Source organism: Hyperolius riggenbachi, chromosome 10 (assembly GCF_040937935.1).
Source record: "Hyperolius riggenbachi isolate aHypRig1 chromosome 10, aHypRig1.pri, whole genome shotgun sequence".
Taxonomy (NCBI): domain Eukaryota; kingdom Metazoa; phylum Chordata; class Amphibia; order Anura; family Hyperoliidae; genus Hyperolius; species Hyperolius riggenbachi.
Genome location: NC_090655.1, coordinates 45887572 through 45905893, shown reverse-complemented (window position 1 = coordinate 45905893; position 18322 = coordinate 45887572). Strand labels below are relative to the sequence as shown.

The 18322-nt window shown below is 45.1% G+C and overlaps 1 protein-coding gene across 1 annotated transcript in view; it reads left to right on the top strand.

Annotated features, from left to right (window-relative positions):
* LOC137535907 (ephrin type-B receptor 5-like) overlaps positions 1-18322 on the top strand; it is a 133713-nt gene that overhangs the window by 70853 nt on the left and 44538 nt on the right. The window contains exons 4-5 of the mRNA XM_068257781.1: positions 2623-2781; positions 10876-11208. Coding sequence (XP_068113882.1) covers positions 2623-2781; positions 10876-11208 — 492 coding nt within the window. The remainder of the gene's footprint in view (positions 1-2622; positions 2782-10875; positions 11209-18322) is intronic.

Genomic DNA, 18322 nt, shown 5'->3' with positions numbered 1-18322 from the left:
TTTTAGAACATTGTTTTACTCTGCTTGGCGCTTCTGTTCGTACATACTACAGCACATATATTTGCATAAACTCAGCAGAATTGGCAAGTTTTTGATCATCTCTAAGTCTAGGGTAAATTTCATGGGGAAGCCATTTAACTTATCTGTATGTTTTGGGATGTGGGAGGAAACCGGAGTGCGCAGAGGTAGCCCACGCAGACATGTTACGAACATACATACTGCATGCAGGGATTCAAACCAGGGACCTAGCACTGCAAGGCGAGAGCGCTAACCACTAGTCCACTACCCCACTGTGCTGTCCATAGCAGCATAGAATAGTGAGGGCTCCTGCTCATGTAAAGTAATGTATTTGCTCATACGGTAGGATGAGAATTTCTAGGCTGTTTGTGACCTGAAGGAAATAGTGATGCTTGCAAATAAGTGCAATTGGAACTCACAGCTAGTTTGGAAGCATGTATGTAATACAAATTACAATGGAAAAATATTTTAAATAGAATTAAATTAACCATATTTACAGAATAACATGGAAATACAAAACATGAGCTTATAGCATAGCCATAAAAGGCTTAGCTTTACAGACACACAGAAGAAAAGAGCAACTTACTGCTGTAACTCCCCCACAATGCATCCTTGCCAGGGAAATAAAGCCTTCAGCACTGCAAGTGAGCAGATGAAAAGTGACCTAACTGAGCACAAGACACTGAGGTTGCTGGATGCTGGTGCACAGCTATCTCCCTATATGGCTGACGTCCAATCAGATGCTTCATAGCTGCCGGCAAGGGCTACACCATAGAAACCATAAGATCCTAGAAGTAAGCAGCTGAAGAACGTTAGGAAGGAACGAGGAACATATCAGAGGTAGCTGACCAAACACTGCACCAGAACGACCTAGTCATGTTCAAAAGCTATTATTTGGGGGAGTAACTCCAACCCATGGGGTCTCATTGTAAAATGTTTATGGGCCCACAGATCAGGGGCATAACTAGATCACGAGGGGGCCCTGAGCTGTGGGGGCCCCAACTACCAACCTTCCCTTCCTCTGATTCAGGGAACTATACTTCAGATCAACAGTTTTTTTTTTTTTTGAGGCCACAACTGTTATGAGTGTGAAGATCACGATGGCCACACTTTTTTTATGACCCTTGGGAGATGGGCCATAAGGCCGTAAAGGGAATCAAGGGGAGGCAAGGGAAGGAGTGTAAACATTGAGGAGGCCCCATCAAAGTTTAGCTGGGGGGCCCCATGTATTGTAGTTATGCCACTGCCACAGATGTAATGTTGTTGTCCAAATTGATGTTTCAGTGGATTTGGACTTAGAGAGAACCCGGGAAAAGGGAGCGAAGGTGTATTAATCTACAGGGTACAGCACCATACTATTAGATTAAACCTACATTGTCAGTTAAGTACCCGTTGAAGCAAACCGGAACTGAAAATAAACTTATTAATTGGATGTGCATTGGCAAATAGTATGATATTTTTATTTTCAATTTAAAGAGACTGAAGCCACTTTAAAAACGTCTTTTTACCTTTTATTTATGTGAGGTATGTTTGCCCTTGTTAAAACGCTGCTATCCCACAGCAGAATGAGGATTTTTTACCCCCCAAATCCCCTGTGCAAAATCCCTAACTTTCTGGATTTTGCTGCCCTGCGAGGCATAGCTTTCGGCTGCAGCTCTGCCTCCATGAGCGTCAATCAGCGAGTATCTTCGCCTCTCCCCTCCCCTCTCAGTGAAGGAAGACTCTGAGAGAGGTGGGCGGAGGCAGAGATACGCGCTGATAGACACGTGTAGAGGCAGAGCTGCAAAAGCTCTGCCTCTCACAGAAGCGCTCCCCGCAAAACCCTCATTCTGCCGCAGGATAGCGGTGTTTTAACAGGGGCAAACATACCTAACATAAATAAAAGGTTTTTTAAATTGGCTTCAGACTCTCTTTACGAGCTGAATTTCAGAAGAATTATAAACAGCAACCATGCTAGTATAAAAATAAACTGTTCCATTCAGCTGCAAAACAAAGCAAAACAAAAGCTGTTTGAGCTTTACAACCATCTTGTCATCACTGTTTCCTCAATCAAACAAAAGTGTTTTGGCTTTTGTTTACTTTTTCAGAAGAGCTATAACTGCATTTGATGACTGTTTAACTTTCTTACTTGCATAGATAAAAGCAATGATTTATCAACCCATAGGCCGGTTTTACACTGGAAACCAGCGGTAGCGGTGCAATGTGATCACTGCTTATATAGCAGCTAGGGGCGAAGCAGGTGGCTGCTATAGCAGTAATGCTATAGTGTGAGAGGTGTGTAAGGGTAATTTGGAGGTCTGGCAATCACCGGACCCCAAATTACTTCTCCCTTTGCGTTGCTACAAATAGGAATAGTATTTAATGCCACCAGGTATTTGAGCAGCAGCAGGGTGAGCGATCATTCAGCTCACCCTGTGCCCAGCTCACTGGCGGCTTAACTATACATACGCACTAGGGGAGGGAATTATTCCACACAGGGGGAGTGACACAGTATGTGGGGGAGGGAATTATACCACACAGAGGGATTGACACATTAGCTGAGGCAATTAATTATACCACAGAGGTGGAGTGACACTCTCTGGCTGCTCTCTTGTCTTCCTGCAGCTTGTCCAGTGGGAACATACAACCCTCAAGATTCCTCCACACATCGCTGTCGTTCCTGCCCACAGAACAGTAACAGCTCGATGTCCGGGGCGCTCACCTGTACCTGCGCCAAGGGGTTCCACCGCACACCTGAAGAGACCCCGGATGCCCCCTGTACAGGTCAGTTATATCAGCACAAAGGTACTGCAAGGGTGGATAGACCAAGTTCTGGCGATTTTCTTTCACCTAGAAATGGACGATTCTGCGCTCCCAAGCAGACCTCAGTTGTGGGTGAATAATTTAGGTAAAGCATAGTAATGTACTTTATTGTGTCTTAGTACGAAAAAAAAAAGCAGATGTTTTTACTTTTTTTCCTAATGTTTTCAATCAGAATTTTCATCACAAATGAACATTTAATATTGCACTACACCTCTTGTTTAAGAGCACTGCTGCTAAGAGAGTGTAGTGAGGCAACATAATGTAATAAGGTTATTCCAAGCTATTGTATCGTGTCTGCAATAGTGATTATCGTGATCTGATAATTATGATTACATTAAATTTTGCACACATTTTTGCAATTATGGCCATATGTAATTACAGTTGGGACATTCAATTGATTTTGTGTAATTAATTCGTAATTTCACGTAAATTTCAGATAATTTTGGCATAAGTTCATTCTGACTTTAGGGATAAATAGCAAAGCGCCCATACCATAAAAAAGTAGTTTTTCAAAAAGACCTTGTAGTTTAAAAAAAAATCAATTTTAAAATGCAGAGAAACAATGCTTTTTTAACCCCCCTGGCGGTCTATTAAAAACCGCAAGGGGGAAGCAGAGCAGTTTTTACATTTTTTTTTTAAATCCTGTAGCGAGCCCAGGGCTCGCTACGCTACATGATAGCCGCTGTGCAGCGGCATCCCCTCGCCCTCTTCGATCGCCTCTGGCGATCTCCGATCAGGAAATCCCGTTCAAAGAACGAGATTTCCTGGAGGGCTTTCCCCGTCGCCATGGCGACGGGTGGCATGACGTCATCGACGTCGTGACGTAATTGGGAGTCCCGATCAACCCCTCAGAGCTGCCTGGCACTGATTGCACGGGGTCTGGGGGGGGGCGGCGCGCCGAGTGGCGGCGGCTAATTGGCACGGAGCGGTGGAGATCAGAGTGCACACGCAGCTAGCAAAGTGCTAGCTGCGTGTTGCAAAAAAAAGTGTGCAAATAGGCCCAGCAGGGCCTGAGAAATTCTCCTGCGCGGCATAGCCCGTGCTCAGCACGGGCTTACCGCCAGGGAGGTTAAATCATCATTTTTTCTGAGTTTAAAAAACATTTTTCTTTTTTTTTCTACTTGTTTTGACTCTTCTCCTTAAAGGGACCCTGACCTCTGAAAATAATCGAAAATTGGTTCTTACCTGCAGCCCACCGTAGGTTGGGAGGTCCCATGGCGGCGTCCTGGCTCTTCTCCTAGGCCCCGCTCAGAAATGGCTGCCCGGCGACACCGGGCCCGAGTGTCTGGCCCTCTCTTCCTGGAGAATGACAATAGTCGTCATCACGTCGCCCGCCTCTCGTCATAATGGCGGCCGGTGTTACTGTACTGCGCATGCGCGATTAAACCGCGCATGCGCAGTACAGTCACGCCGGCCGACGTGATGACGACTAACATAATTTCCCAGGAAGAGAGGGCCCGACACTATGGTGGGCTGCAGAAAGCCCCAGGTAAGTACAAATATCGACTCTTTTTAGAGCTCGGAGTCCCTTTAACCCCCATACAGTACATAGCAATTTTGGTGACAAAGGCATGTATTGGGGCTTTGCTATTAACTGTTAAGTCAGCAAAAAATTACATGAAAATTAAGCAACATTGCACTTTCTGATTACGTTTACAAATGAAATGAATCACGATTTTCCCCCAAATGTTGCATTACTATTTTGCATTGGAATTGCGAATTACGATGCAAAATTACAATTATGTGCAATTCATCACTGGTCTGCAAGCCTTATTTAAGAAAAAAAATAAATCCTTTTTAATAAAAATAAATAAATAAATAAATAAAATTACTTTTAATCCCCTCTCTGAAGTGTTAACATATTTTTTTCTCACCACTATTGCTTTCTTAAAGTAGAAAGTAATTACCGTACATGTGGTCACTTTTCTTGTCCAAAATGGAACATCCATAATAATAATCCACTTTAGGAGAGTGGGAGGAAGCAGCTCAAATGGCCCCATTTTGACTTAGGGCTGGTGCACACCGAGCGGCTTTTTGGGCGTTTTCAGATCCGCTTGCGGCTGCGGATCTGCTTGGTCAATGTATCTCAATGGGGTGGTGCACACCAGAGCGGCAGGCGTTTTGCAGAAACGAAAAATGCCTGGGTGAGGCATTTTTTGGATTTCGGATGCGTTTCTGCCCCAATGTTAAGTATAGGAAAAACGCAAACCGCTCTGAAAAACGCCTGTTCAGAGCGGTTTTGCAGGCGTTTTTGTTACAGAAGCTGTTCAGTAACAGCTTTACTGTAACAATATATGAAATCTACTATACTGAAAACCGCAGCAGCAATCCGCAAAACGCTAGCAAAACGCCTCATAAAAATAAAAAAAAACGTTTAAAAATCTGCTAGCGTTTTGCGGATCTGCTAGCGGGTTTTGGTGTGCACCAGCCCTTAGTTGGGATTTTAAATGCATTCAGAGTCACTGATTGAATGAACCTATAGGTCTTAACCACTTAAGGACTGCAGTCATAAAATCCCTTAAAGAGAACCTGTACTGAGTAAAAATATTTCAAATAAACACATGAGGTAACTTCAAATGAACATTACATAGTTACCTTGCCATCAGTTCCTCTCAGAAGCTCACCATTTTCATCTGACAATAATCCCTTCCAGTTCTGACAACATTTTGTCAGATCTGAAATATATCAGTTGCTGTCAGTAAAAGATCAGTTGCTGTCGGTAAAATATCAGTTGCTGTCAGTTATAGCTGAGAGGAAAACTGATGTACCAGGTAATGTCCATGTCTCCCTATGGCTCAAGTGGGCGATGTTACAGTTTAACTGTGTGCTGACCAGGAAGCTGTTATGGGTAATGGCCATTTTTAAAATGGAGGACGGAAAATTCCCTTGATCAAAGTGAACAAACAGGACGCGAGACAGGAGAAAGACACTGAGGAGTAGATTACATGGAAGGTAAGTATGACTTGTGTATGCTTATTTTGACTTTTAATTTTCAGTTCAAGTTTTCTTTAAAGAAAACCTGTACTGAAAATTAAAAGTCAAAATAAGCATACAGGAACTGATGGCAAGGTAACTATGTAATGTTCATTTGAAGTTACCTCATGTGTTTATTTTAAATATTTTTACTCAGTACAGGTTCTCTTTAAGGACCAGACACTTTTTTTTCCGTTCAGACCACTGCAGCTTTAATGGTTTATTGCTCGGTCATACAAACTACCACCTAAATGAATTTTACCTCCTTTTCTTGTCACTAACACAGCTTTCTTTTGGTGCTATTTGATTGCTGCTGTGATTTTTACTTTTTATTATATTCATCAAAAAAGACATGAATTTTGTCAAAAAAAAATGATTTTTTTAACTTTCTGTGCTGACATTTTTCAAATAAAGTAAAATGTCTATATACATTTTTGTCTAATTTTATTGTGCTACATGTCTTTGATCAATAAATAGACACTTATTGGATTCTTTTTTTGTTTGGGTAAAAGTTATAGCGTTCACAAACTATGGTGCAAATAGTGAATTTCCCCAGTTTGAAGCATCTCTGACTTTTCTGAGCACCTGTCAGGTTTCATGAGGTGCTAAAATTCCAGGATAGTATAAATACCCCCCAAATGACCCCATTTTGGAAAGAAGACATCCCAAAGTATTCACTAAGGGCTCTTTCACACTACAGGCAGCGGTAAAAGGCTAAAACGCTGCGTTTTGGCTGCAGGCGTTTTGAAGGCGTTTTCAAGGCGTTGTAACGCCAATACATCACTATCAATTGTAATAAGAAACGCCGCGGTAGGCCCAGAAAAAGCGCCTGGGAGCGTTGAAACGTAACGCTCCAAAACGCGGCGTTTAGTGTGAATGGTAAAATGAAAGTCTATGGACTTTCTTTTACCAAGCAAAACGCCAACTTCGGCCGTGGCGTTAAAACGCCGAAAAAGCCCTCTGGTGTGAAAGGGCCCTAAGAGGCATGGTGACTGAGTTCATAGAAGATATTATTTTTTGTTACAAGTTAGCGGAAAATGACACTTTGTGACAAAAAAAACCCGATTTTTTTTTCCATTTCTGCTAACTTGTAACAAAAAAAAAAATGAAATCTGCCATAGACTCACCATGCCCATTTCTGAAAACTTTGGGGTGTCTACTTTCCAAAATGGGGTCATTTGTGGGGTGTGTTTACTGTCCTGGCATTTTGGGGGTGCTAAATTGTAAGCACCCCTGTAAAGCCTAAAGGTGCTCATAGGACTTTGGCCCCTTAGCGCAGTTAGGCTGCAAAAAAGTGCCACACATGTGGTATTGCCGTACTCAGGAGAAGTAGTATAATGTGTTTTGGGGTGTATTTTTACACATACCCATGCTGGGTGGGAGAAATATTTCTGTAAATGACCATATTTTGATTTTTTTTTTTACACACAATTGTCCATTTACAGAGATATTTCTCCCACCCAGCATGGGTATGTGTAAAAATACACCCCAAAACACATTATAATACTTCTCCCGAGTACGGCGATACCACATGTGTGAGACTTTTTTGCAGCCTAGGTGCGCTAAGTGGCCCAAAGTCCAATGAGTACCTTTAGGATTTCACAGGTCATTTTGAGGCATTTGATTTCCAGACTACCGTATTTTTCGGACTATAAGACGCACTTTTTCTCCTCCAAAAGTGGGGGGAAAAAGTCAGTGCGTCTTATAGTCCGAATGCTACAAATTTGGACCTGCGCCTGTGTTCTCTATCCCCGTGTTTACTATGTATGCATGCCGCCCCCGCCCCCTGTGTCAGCATTTTTCCTGTTGCAGCATCTGCCTGCACTCGGTGTCCACGTGTCTGCATTTCCCGGGTGTTAATGTGTGCCCGGTATTTGCGTGTCCCGTGTCTTTAACACATATAAGTAGCTGCCACATAGTCATCAGTCATCAGGCTGTCCCCTGTTATCCAAATACATACCGCTCTTGCAGCTTTCATTATTGCGCTGTCTGCCCGGTACCGCCGTAGCTTGTATCAATCAGAAAGTCCCGGCCGACTTTGCAGGGAAATGCACCAATCAGGCAGGAAATGCACCAATCATTGGCTAGCCTCAACCGCCAATCACGCTGCGCAATGCTCATCCGATGGTGTTGAGGGCGGGACCACCTCTCCGTCATTGGGGCCAATCACAGCGCCCCCCGCCTGATTGGTGCATTTGCCTGCAAAGACGGCCGGGACTTCCTGATTGATACAAGCTACGGCGCTACCGGGGAAACAGCGCGATAATGAAAGCTGCAAGAGCGGTATGTATTTGGATAACAGGGGACAGCCTGATGACTGATGACTATGTGGCAGCTACTTATATGTGTTGAAGACACAAATACCGGGCACACATTAACACCGGGTAGTGCAGGCAGACACGGGGAAAATGCAGACATGGGAAAATGCAAACACGGAGACACAGAGTGCAGGCAGACGTTGCAACAGGGGAAATGCTGACACGGGGGGGCATGCATACATACATAGATGATCAAGCTCAAGGACAGCCTGATGATGAAGTGTATGTTTAAGACACCAGAGATGCAGACCAGGACAGGACATGCAGACACCGGGAACATAGAGTACATGGAGTTACAGGGATACGCAGACATTGGGGCACAGGGAAGCATGCAGACACTGGGGACACAGGGATAGCAAACTTTAGGACAATGGGGATAGAAAATACTGGACATGGAGGAAACAGTAAACAAAGGGACAGAGCACAAGGCATCGGACACTAGGACGGAGGACACAGGTAGACAGAGGACACAGGTGGACAGAAGACACAGGTGGACAGAGGACATTCATTGAGACCTCAGTGGACACAGAGGGACATAGGTGAACACAGGGGGCACAAGTACAAGAAGGACATAAAGGAAGGCATAATAATTAGACAAAAAGGTCCATAACACGCCCCTGTACCATGGACGCAATAGGTTTAGTTTTTTTTTTTTCTCTTGATTTTTGTCCTCTAAACCTAGGTGCGTCTTATAGTCCGGAGCGTCTTATAGTCCGAAAAATACGGTACTCCTCACGGTTTAGGGCCCCTAAAATGCCAGGGCAGTATAGGAACACCACAAGTGACCCCATTTTAGAAAGACAACTCCCCGAGGTATTTCATTAGGAGTATGGTGAGTTCATAGAAGATTTTATTTTTTGTCACAAGTTAGCGGAATTTGATATTTATTGTTTTTTTTCACAGTATCATTTTCCACTAACTTGTGATAAAAAATAAAATCTTCTATGAACTCATCATACACCTAACTGAATAACTTGGGGTGTCTTATTTCTAAAATGGGCTTGGAAGAACAAAGAGAAATCGAGAGCCCAATATGGTGCAGTATTGTTAAGTTGGTTGTGGTTTAAAGCAAAATATTTAGAAATACTCACAAACATGGGTTACCCATAGGCAACCACCTCAAGTGCAGGTGGGGAGTATTAGAACCTGACCCCACTCAGGTTATTAAGATGTCACTCTCTTTAGATAGGAAACGGGGTAGCATCCCTCCACCGAGGGTGGAATCAAGATTTCAGCAAGGCTTGGTGTACAGAGGCGCCTCTGTACACCAAGCCTTGCTGAAATATTTCTAAAATGGGGTCACTTGTAGGGTTCCTATACTGTCCTGGCATTTTAGGGGCCCAAAAGCGTGAGGAGTAGTCTGGAAACTCAAAATGACTGTTCAGGTGTATAAGCATCTGCAAATTTTGATGACAGGTGGTCTATGAGGGGCTGAATTTTGTGGAACCGGTCATAAATAAGCAAGGTGGCCTCTTAGATTACAGGTTGTATTGGCACTGAAGTGCAGGAAGCGCAGGATGTTCTCAAGTCAAAACGTGACCTGGACATGGCAGCAGAGAACATGGACATGTGATGTATTGGGTGCGTAGACCAATAAGACCGCAATACATTCTTTTTGACTAGACCCATGTTAAAGGGATACTTAAGTCAACGGGGAAAAATTACTTTAACTCACCTGGGGCATCCCTCAGCCCCCTACAGCCGATCGGTGCCCTCGCAGCCCCGCTCCGATGCTCCTGGACCCGCCGGCAGTGACTTCCGGTTTCGCCATCACCGACCGACAGGCATGGGAACGCGAGTGATTCTTCGTGTTCCCAGCCACAATAGCACCCCCTATGCTGCTATTGCTGCGCGCGATCCCCGGCTGATCAGTCCCCCAGGTGCCGCCGCTGATTCCCCACCGTAAAGTGCCGTAAAGCGTGTCCGCATGCGGACGCGCTTTACGGAGGGGGAATGCGGAAGAAGAGGACGCTTTGCCGGAGGACGACTGGCAGTCGGCCGAAAACGAAACTTAGCCACGGAGGGAGAACGGAGGGCACCGAAGGACCGGCGCAGGCACAGGACGGCTGCAGGAGGCTTGGGAAAGCCCCAGGTAAGTGAATTTTTTTTTTGCCCACAATTAAGGTTCCCTTTAAATCCAACTTGTGAATTTTTCCTATAGAAGCAGGCTACATGGCACATAAGAAATAGAAAGTAAAGGTTGCAGTCCTGCTCAGGAGCATCACAAAAAGTTGGCTGAATTTGGTTGCAATTAATTACATACTATTGAGTTGAAGTATTGTATTTTTTGGACTATAAGACTCACTTTTTCTCCCCCAAAAGTGGGGGGAAAAGTCATTGCGCCTTATAGTCCACATGCAGGGAGTTCCTGACTTGTGAACGCCTGCCAATATGAACCTCCAACCTGCCGTAATGTCAGGGACTCCCTGTACTGTGTCCATGAAGAGGAGGACACAGGGGACAAAAGGAGGAAGAAAATTGAGGAAGAGACAAGGGGGATTGAGGTATAAGGGGGCATGAGGTACAAAGGGGGTATAATCCATTAGATGCCCCTTCACCATGGATGCACCAGGTTTAGTATATATTTTTTTCCCCTGGTTTTTGCCCTCTACACCTAGGTGCAACTTATGGTCATGAGCATCTTATAGTCCGAAAAATATGGTATATTGTAGCAGGCAGACTTTAGCCAAGTTGCAATGTTTCCTCACAAAAAAAGATTTCCTTCTAGTGTTCCATGTTCTTTATACTCTTGTTTCTGTTCCAGGGCCCCCATCTGCCCCATGGGATCTGAATTATGAAGTCACCGGTCCTGGGGCCATTTCCTTAACGTGGAGAACCCCAAAAGACCTGGGAGGCCGTAAAGAGGTCCTGTATTCAGTGTCGTGTAAAGAGTGTTTGAGTGCACGCTGCCTCCGCTGCGGGGAAGGAGTGATCTTCGAACCCGTACAAGTGGGCCTCACCCAGACACGGGTCCATCTCTCTGGACTGCTACCAGGAGTAGCCTATACCCTAGAGGTGCAAGCCACCAATAAGGTGTCTGAAATGAGTGTTGAGCAGCCAAAACACGCCTCCCTGAACCTCAGCATCAGCCAATCAGGTCAGTTAAATGCAAAAAGCTTAGTTTGCAAGCTACATTATGGAATTTGGGGATTGTCTGGCATGACTAGGCTGAAATACAGTAGACATGTATTTCTCAGTCATACAACCATCTAAATGTTAACCGAGGGGAGGAAGTTTAGTGATCCACTAACCTACAGCACACAAATCTGCTACCACATTTTTTAATAGACAAACCAACTGAAACTCTATGCAGACACAGTTACATGTCTGACCTCCAAGCAATGTTTGTCTTATTCACTATTAGGAATGAGCACGCAAAACTCCTGAACTTGATCGATTTTGACTATTTGGTACTTGTGTATTATCCCTTCTAGCAGAACGGGCTCGGCAGTTAGACAGGCTGGAAAAGTGTGCACTGTGCTTCTTGAACAACTGATTCACCACAGATCAGCTGCCCCGTTCCACACAGCTTTCCTCACTGCGCTGTGTTGGCTTTTCCGTCAGCGATCAGACCGCAGAACAATAGAGAGCAATAATGAAAGAGGCATGAAGCCTTCCCAGCCTAGAGGAGGGGAATTACAAGTGATTCTAGCGGCATACCAACTATGCCTAATCACATTACAGGGAAGAGGACTTGCTGAGCACCAGCACAAGGTGATCCACTTCACACCCCCTGTTATGTACAGCGATGTGCCCTGCAGCAATCTGCCCTCTATCATACAGCTTGTCTATAAAAGGGTCTCGCCCCTAATCACAGCCCACCAGGGGAGAGCTTACCTAAGCGGGGATCAGCGGCTGCTGTCCATGGAGCGGAGGTTAACTGCATTCAGTGTGCTGTAAAGCCCCTCTACTCACATACTCACATCTTACACAGACAAGTGCTGTGACTTCGGGACGGGCTACAACACTGCGCAGTGAGGAAAGCTGAATGGAATAGAGCAGCTGATCTGTGGTGAATCAGCTGCTCAAGAAGCACAGTGCACACTTTCCCAGCCTGTCTAACTGCCGAGCCCGTTCTGCTAGACGGGATAATACACAAGCCCAACCATAGTGACTATTAATGTACAGAGAGAGAGCATGTGAGTTTGGAGGTCCTCCTCAACTCTGTTTACCAGCTACTTATGCCTGTAAGTACCGAGGGTGCCTTGCAAAGTGAGTGGCCACATCTCATCATTGTCGGAAACATCTTATCTGCATACTTATTCTGCGTCTATGGCTAAACGTATTAGAGGCAGAGAATCAGCAAGACAGCCAGGCAGCCTCCATATCCCTCTCACTTCAAGCTCTCTTTGACGACTGGAGATGAACCTTAAAGTGACTCCGAGCTCAGAGTAAAAATAAAATTTGAACTTACCCGGGGCTTTCTCCATCCCAGCCCTGGTCGGGACGTCCCACGCCGGCCTCCTGGCTCTTCTCCCGGCGGCTGTCCGCATAGCGCGGACAGGCCGGTCCCCCGGGCGACACTGGCGAGTGTCGGGCCTTTTCCTACCGTATATGTCACGAATGACGTCACACGCCGGCCGCCGCGCGTCATGACGGCGGCCGGCGTGACAGCACGGCGCATGCGCGGTTTAATCGCACATGTGCCGTGCTGTCACGCCGGGTAAGTTCAAATTTTATTTTTACTCCCTTTAACAACTTACCCAAAAGTTTTTTATAAAACCCTGTGCGATTTGCTGACTTTTTTTTTCCTACAATGTCTTTTTATTATATTTCAGAAGCAGTAATACAGAGAATGGAATTTAAAACATTTGTTAACTTACAACATACAGTTGAGGATAACTCTACATTGCAGTGAGATAGTTAACATGCGTTCCTAGAATAAGCAAATTTGGAGTAGATGGAGTAGGTGCAATATCGGCCTATTGCTGGGTTTACCTTATCTCAGAGCAACCACAAACCTATAAGGCTGGTTGATTACACCAGGCGCCCAGCTGATCTGGACAATTGAAGCAGTGATCAGGAGATCTGCCAATTGTTATGATGGACACGTTTTAGCAGGCCAATGTTTACAATCAAATGAGGCTGAAGTGATATTTAAAGGCGATTTGAGTTGTTTTCAACTTTATAACTAAGCATACTAGTAGATTATAGCAACAACAACTAGGCAACATATAAACAGGTGACTCACTTATTTTATGATTAGAGAGCACTTAGCTGTACATTCAATTACATATATTTTGTATATGGATACATTGATTAATCTTAATTAAAGGCATTTTTACTGGGTGTTCTGTTAAATTCTAGTAGTCTCGACCTTAAAGTGAACCTAAAGTCACTTAAAAAAAACGAGATTAACTCACCTGGGGCTTCCCTCAGCCCCCTGCAGACGATCGGTGCCCTCGCAGCTCCGCTCCGATGTCCCAGGACCCGCCGGCGAGCACTTCCGGTTTGGCCGTCACCGGCCGACAGGGAAGGGAACGCGAGTGATTGTTCGCGTTCCCAGCCTGTATATCGCCCACTATGCTGCTATTGCGGCCAGGAGGTCGCAATAGCAGCATAGGGGGCGATATACAGGCTGGGAACGCGAACAATCACTCGCGTTCCCATCCCTGTCGGCCGGTGACGGCCAAACCGGAAGTGCTCGCCGGCGGGTCCTGGTACATCGGAGCGGAGCTGCGAGGGCACCGATCGTCTGCAGGGGGCTGAGGGAAGCCCCAGGTGAGTTAATCTCGTTTTTTTTAAGTGACTTTAGGTTCACTTTAAGCGTGTTTCCATCATCATATGTTGCTTGTATGTGCTAAGGAGATTGGAAAATAGAAGAGGCTCAGCAGATTTCCAGTTTTTAGTAATCATAGATTGTGCGGTTAGTATCAGATGACATATCTGGGATTTGTGTATGGGGTCTATTTCTTTGTAGTCTAAATGTAAGAGTGCCATACACTCGTATGGCACTCTTACATTCAGACTACGTAAGTAGAAAGTTAGGGGCAAAGGTTTGTTTAATATATGATTCTCCGGCACACCATAGCATTTTACTTGAAGGACAATCCCAAAACATGTGGACTAATGTGCCTACCTGTGTAGCGCATTTCCAGCATTTTGGGGATAGGGTGGGGTTGAATTGCACTATTTTCCTGGGAGTTAGGTACCATCTGGTAATTATCTTAATAAATAGTTCCCAGTGGGTATTACCTGTAGAGAGCTTAGTAACCGACCTGATAGCGGAGACTATTTGTGCACTGTCAATTTGTGAGGATAGGTCGTATGACCATACTTGAGCATATTTACTAAGAGGAGAGATAGAAGATGTGGTTAGATCGTTGTAGTGATTTGCAGGCTTGAGGTGCCCACTAATGGTACAATTTTCAGCAAAACAATTGCCCGAGCAATCAGACAAATGCGATCAGAAATAAAATGTTATGATATATCAATTATTTCACCTTCAACAAACCAGTCTGTACTTCCTGCTATACTAAACCAATTGTAAAAACATTTTTCCGATTGACTAAATAAACGTTGAACAATTACCATTAGAATCATTTACAGACAATTTGGTACACCAACGAGGTGTCATTTTTTGCCAATCTGAAAGCATCTATCTGATTGCTCAGGTGATTTTTTTACTGAAAATAGTACCGTTAGTGGACACCTTTATTCTAAACTGAACCCAAGGTGAAAATAAACTTATGAGATAAACAATCGTATTTGTCCTCCTACACCTAATAATGACTTAGTATCCAGAGTTTTCTTATATATTTAAACATATACAAATTAGGTTGAATGTTTAACTGTCTCTAATCAGTGGCAGCTTATTAAGTGTCCCAGAGTTAGAAAAAGGTCACACAGTGAATCTATCGATAAAGTAGAAGGAGGCACTCCACTGACTAGAACTTGCGTTCAATTTATTGCGTGTCTTGCACACTACATGATACGGGCTCCGCCCTTCATCACATGTAGTTAGGGCCGGGCCGAGGCAGAGGCGAGAGAGGCTCCAGCCTCAGGGTGCAGTGTAGGAGGGGGCGCACAGCTCACTTAGCTATTATTCTCTTATTATGTTTGAAGCAGACAAAAAAAAGAAAAGGGATACATGGCAGTAGCTGCAAGCCAGATACCTAGAGATTAAGGTGTTGGGGGCCCTGGGGAACCTCTTAGTCTAATAGCAAAAAGTGTGACTGCTGGGGTGGGAGGGATGGGGGGGCGCACTTTGATGTCTCAGCCTTGGGTGATGGAGGACCTTGTCCCGGCACTGCATGTAGTGTGCAAGACATGCAATAAATTGAACGCAAGTTCTAGCCAGTGGAGTGCCTTCTTCCACTTTATTGATAGATTCACTGTGTGGCGGTAGGAGTGGTGTACCTACCTGGAGGATTGTCACTGGCAGCAGCTCTCCTAGGCAGGATTGAGCGTTTCCCAAGACCAAAGGCATTTTGAATTAGAAAAAGGTCAATAGTTCATGTATTTTATCTCTCCCTGTCCTCAGAAGTTGTATTCTGCCAGGACAATTTTTATGGCTGTAAGATAGAAGCTGTCACTTTCATGCCTAGAAATTAACTCTTCCAGGCAGCAAATAAAACAAGTAAAAAACCTGGTTATTAATATGCTTTGCACTGTTCATACACATGTTTATTTCATCATGTCACATGTCGCTTCGGGTACACTTTAAGTCAAGGCCAACAATAAAGATAAATAAACCATTATAGTGAAGCTTGTACTTTCTGAATGCCTATTAGCATTTCTATAGAACTTAGGAAGACTTTCACAATATTCAGTGTGAAACAAAATGCCTCTGTTCCCCTCATCACAATATTAGAGTGTGAGCTCCTTTTGAGAGCATAGCCTGTTGTGAATGTTTCATTGTTCTCAGAAAAGCCCTGTCGTTGCCCAAATATTTCCAGTAAATAAGCGAGAGGGTCAGGCCCTCTTTAGACACAGGCTTGGCTCAATAAGAGGATTTCACTGTTTCTGCAGCGTCCTCAGCTCATTGGTCACCGATCCGGCCATCATTATCGGATTTCTGTAATAATAATATCTTTCGCTTGGCTGGGCCAACGGGTGAGAATCTCCTGGAGCAGAACTGTGAATCTCTTCACACGTTTCGCAGCTGTTTGTGCCATGTTGTCACCATCGATATGTTGTTTACACACAAAGCTGGAGCCACTTCCTTCAAAGTTTTAAGTTAGCTGCGGTTTTGGATCTTTTTTTTTTTTTTTTTACTCTCAAAAGGTTTTAACTAGGGATGGGACGAATCCACAATTTCTTCGAATCCGAATCCGGATCCGAATCTAAAAAGGTTCTCGAATATCTCGAACCTTTCGAATCCCGAATCTAACGAATCCTGCACATAAAAATTGTGCGATCCGTGGTATAGTTGCCCGCAGTATAGGTACCCAGGCATAGGTAGCGAGGTAAAGGTGCCTTCAGTATAGCTAGCTAGGTATGGGTGCCTTCAATATTGGTAGCTTTCAGTATAGGTAGCAAGGTATATGGGCCTTCAGTATAGGTAGCAGGGTTTATGGGCCTTCAGTATAGGTAGCAGGGTATATGGGCCTTCAGTATAGGTAGCAGGGTATATGGGCCTTCAGTATAGGTAGCAGGGTATATGGACCTTCAGTATAGGTAGCAGGGTATATGGGCCTTCAGTATAGGTAGCAGGGTATATGGGCCTTCAGTATAGGTAGCAGGGTATATGGGCCTTCAGTATAGGTAGCAGGGTATATGGGCCTTCAGTATAGGTAGCAGGGTATATGGGCCTTCAGTATAGGTAGCAGGGTATATGGGCCTTCAGTATAGGTAGCAGGGTATATGGGCCTTCAGTATAGGTAGCAGGGTACATGTGCCTTCAGTATCGGTAGCAAGGTATAGGGGCCTTCAGTATAGATAGCACAGTACATGTGCTTTCAGTATTGGTAGGTAACTAGGTATAGGGGCCTTCAGTATAGGTAGCAGGGTATATGTGCCTTCAGTATAGGTAGCAGGGTATATGTGCCTTCAGTATAGGTAGGTAGCTAGGTATAGGGGCCTTCCGTATAGGTAGTAAGGTACATGTGCCTTCAGTGTAGGTAGGTAGGTAAAGGGACCTTCAGTATAGGTAGCAGGGTATAGGGCCTTAAGTATAGGTAAGTAGGTATGTAGGTAGGTAGGTATAGGGGCCTTTAGGTAGGTAGGTAGGTAAAGGGACCTTCAGTATAGGTAGCAGGGTATAGGGCCTTAAGTATAGGTAAGTATGTAGGTAGGCAGGTATAGGTGCCTTTAGGTAGGTAGGTACGTATAGGGGGCCTGTAGGTAGGTAGGTAGGTATTGAGGCCTGTAGGTAGGTATAGTGGCCTGTAGGTAGGTATAGGGGCCTTTAGGTAGGTAGGTAGGTATAGGGGCCTTTAGGTAGGTAGGTAGGTACGTATAGGGGGCCTTTAGGTAGGTATAGGGGGCCTTTAGGTAGGTGGGTATAGCGGCCTGTAGGTAGGTAGGTAGGTAGGTAGGTGTAGCAGCCTGTAGGTAGGTAAGGATAGTGGCCGGTAGGTAGGTAGGTAGGTATAGTGGCCTGTAGGTAGGTAGGTAGGTATAGCAGCCTGTAGGTAGGTAGGTATAGCAGCCTGTAGGTAGGTAAGGATAGTGGCCGGTAGGTAGGTAGATAGGTAGGTATAGTGGCCTGTAGGTAGGTATAGTTGCCTGTAGGTAGGTATAGTGTCCGGTAGGTAGGTAGGTATAGGTGCCTTTAGGTAGGTAGGTATGTATAGGGGGCCTGTAGGTAGGTGAGTAGGTAGGTAGGTAGGTATTGAGGCCTGTAGGTAGGTATAGTGGCCTGTAGGTAGGTAGGTATAGGGGCCATTAGGTAGGTAGGTAGGTAGGTAGGTATAGGGGCCTTTAGGTAGGTAGGTATAGGGGCCTTTAGGTAGGTATAGGGGCCTTTAGGTAGTTATAGGGGCCTTTAGGTAGGCAGGTAGGTGCGTATAGGGGGCCTTTAGGTAGGTATAGGGGCCTGTAGGTAGGTAGGGATAGTGGTAGGTAGGTAGGTAGGTAGATAGAACCCCCCTCCCCCGCCAACCCCCCCACGGCCCCCTCCGTCCCCCGTGCCTCCTCTGCTCACCCCTGCATAATCTACTCACCTTTCCCGTGGAGCGCAGAGCGGCAGACCTCTTCGTTACTTCCCTGTTCCCTCTAGTGGCCGGACCGGCTCTTACTAATGACGTCATTGTAAGAGCCGGTCACTA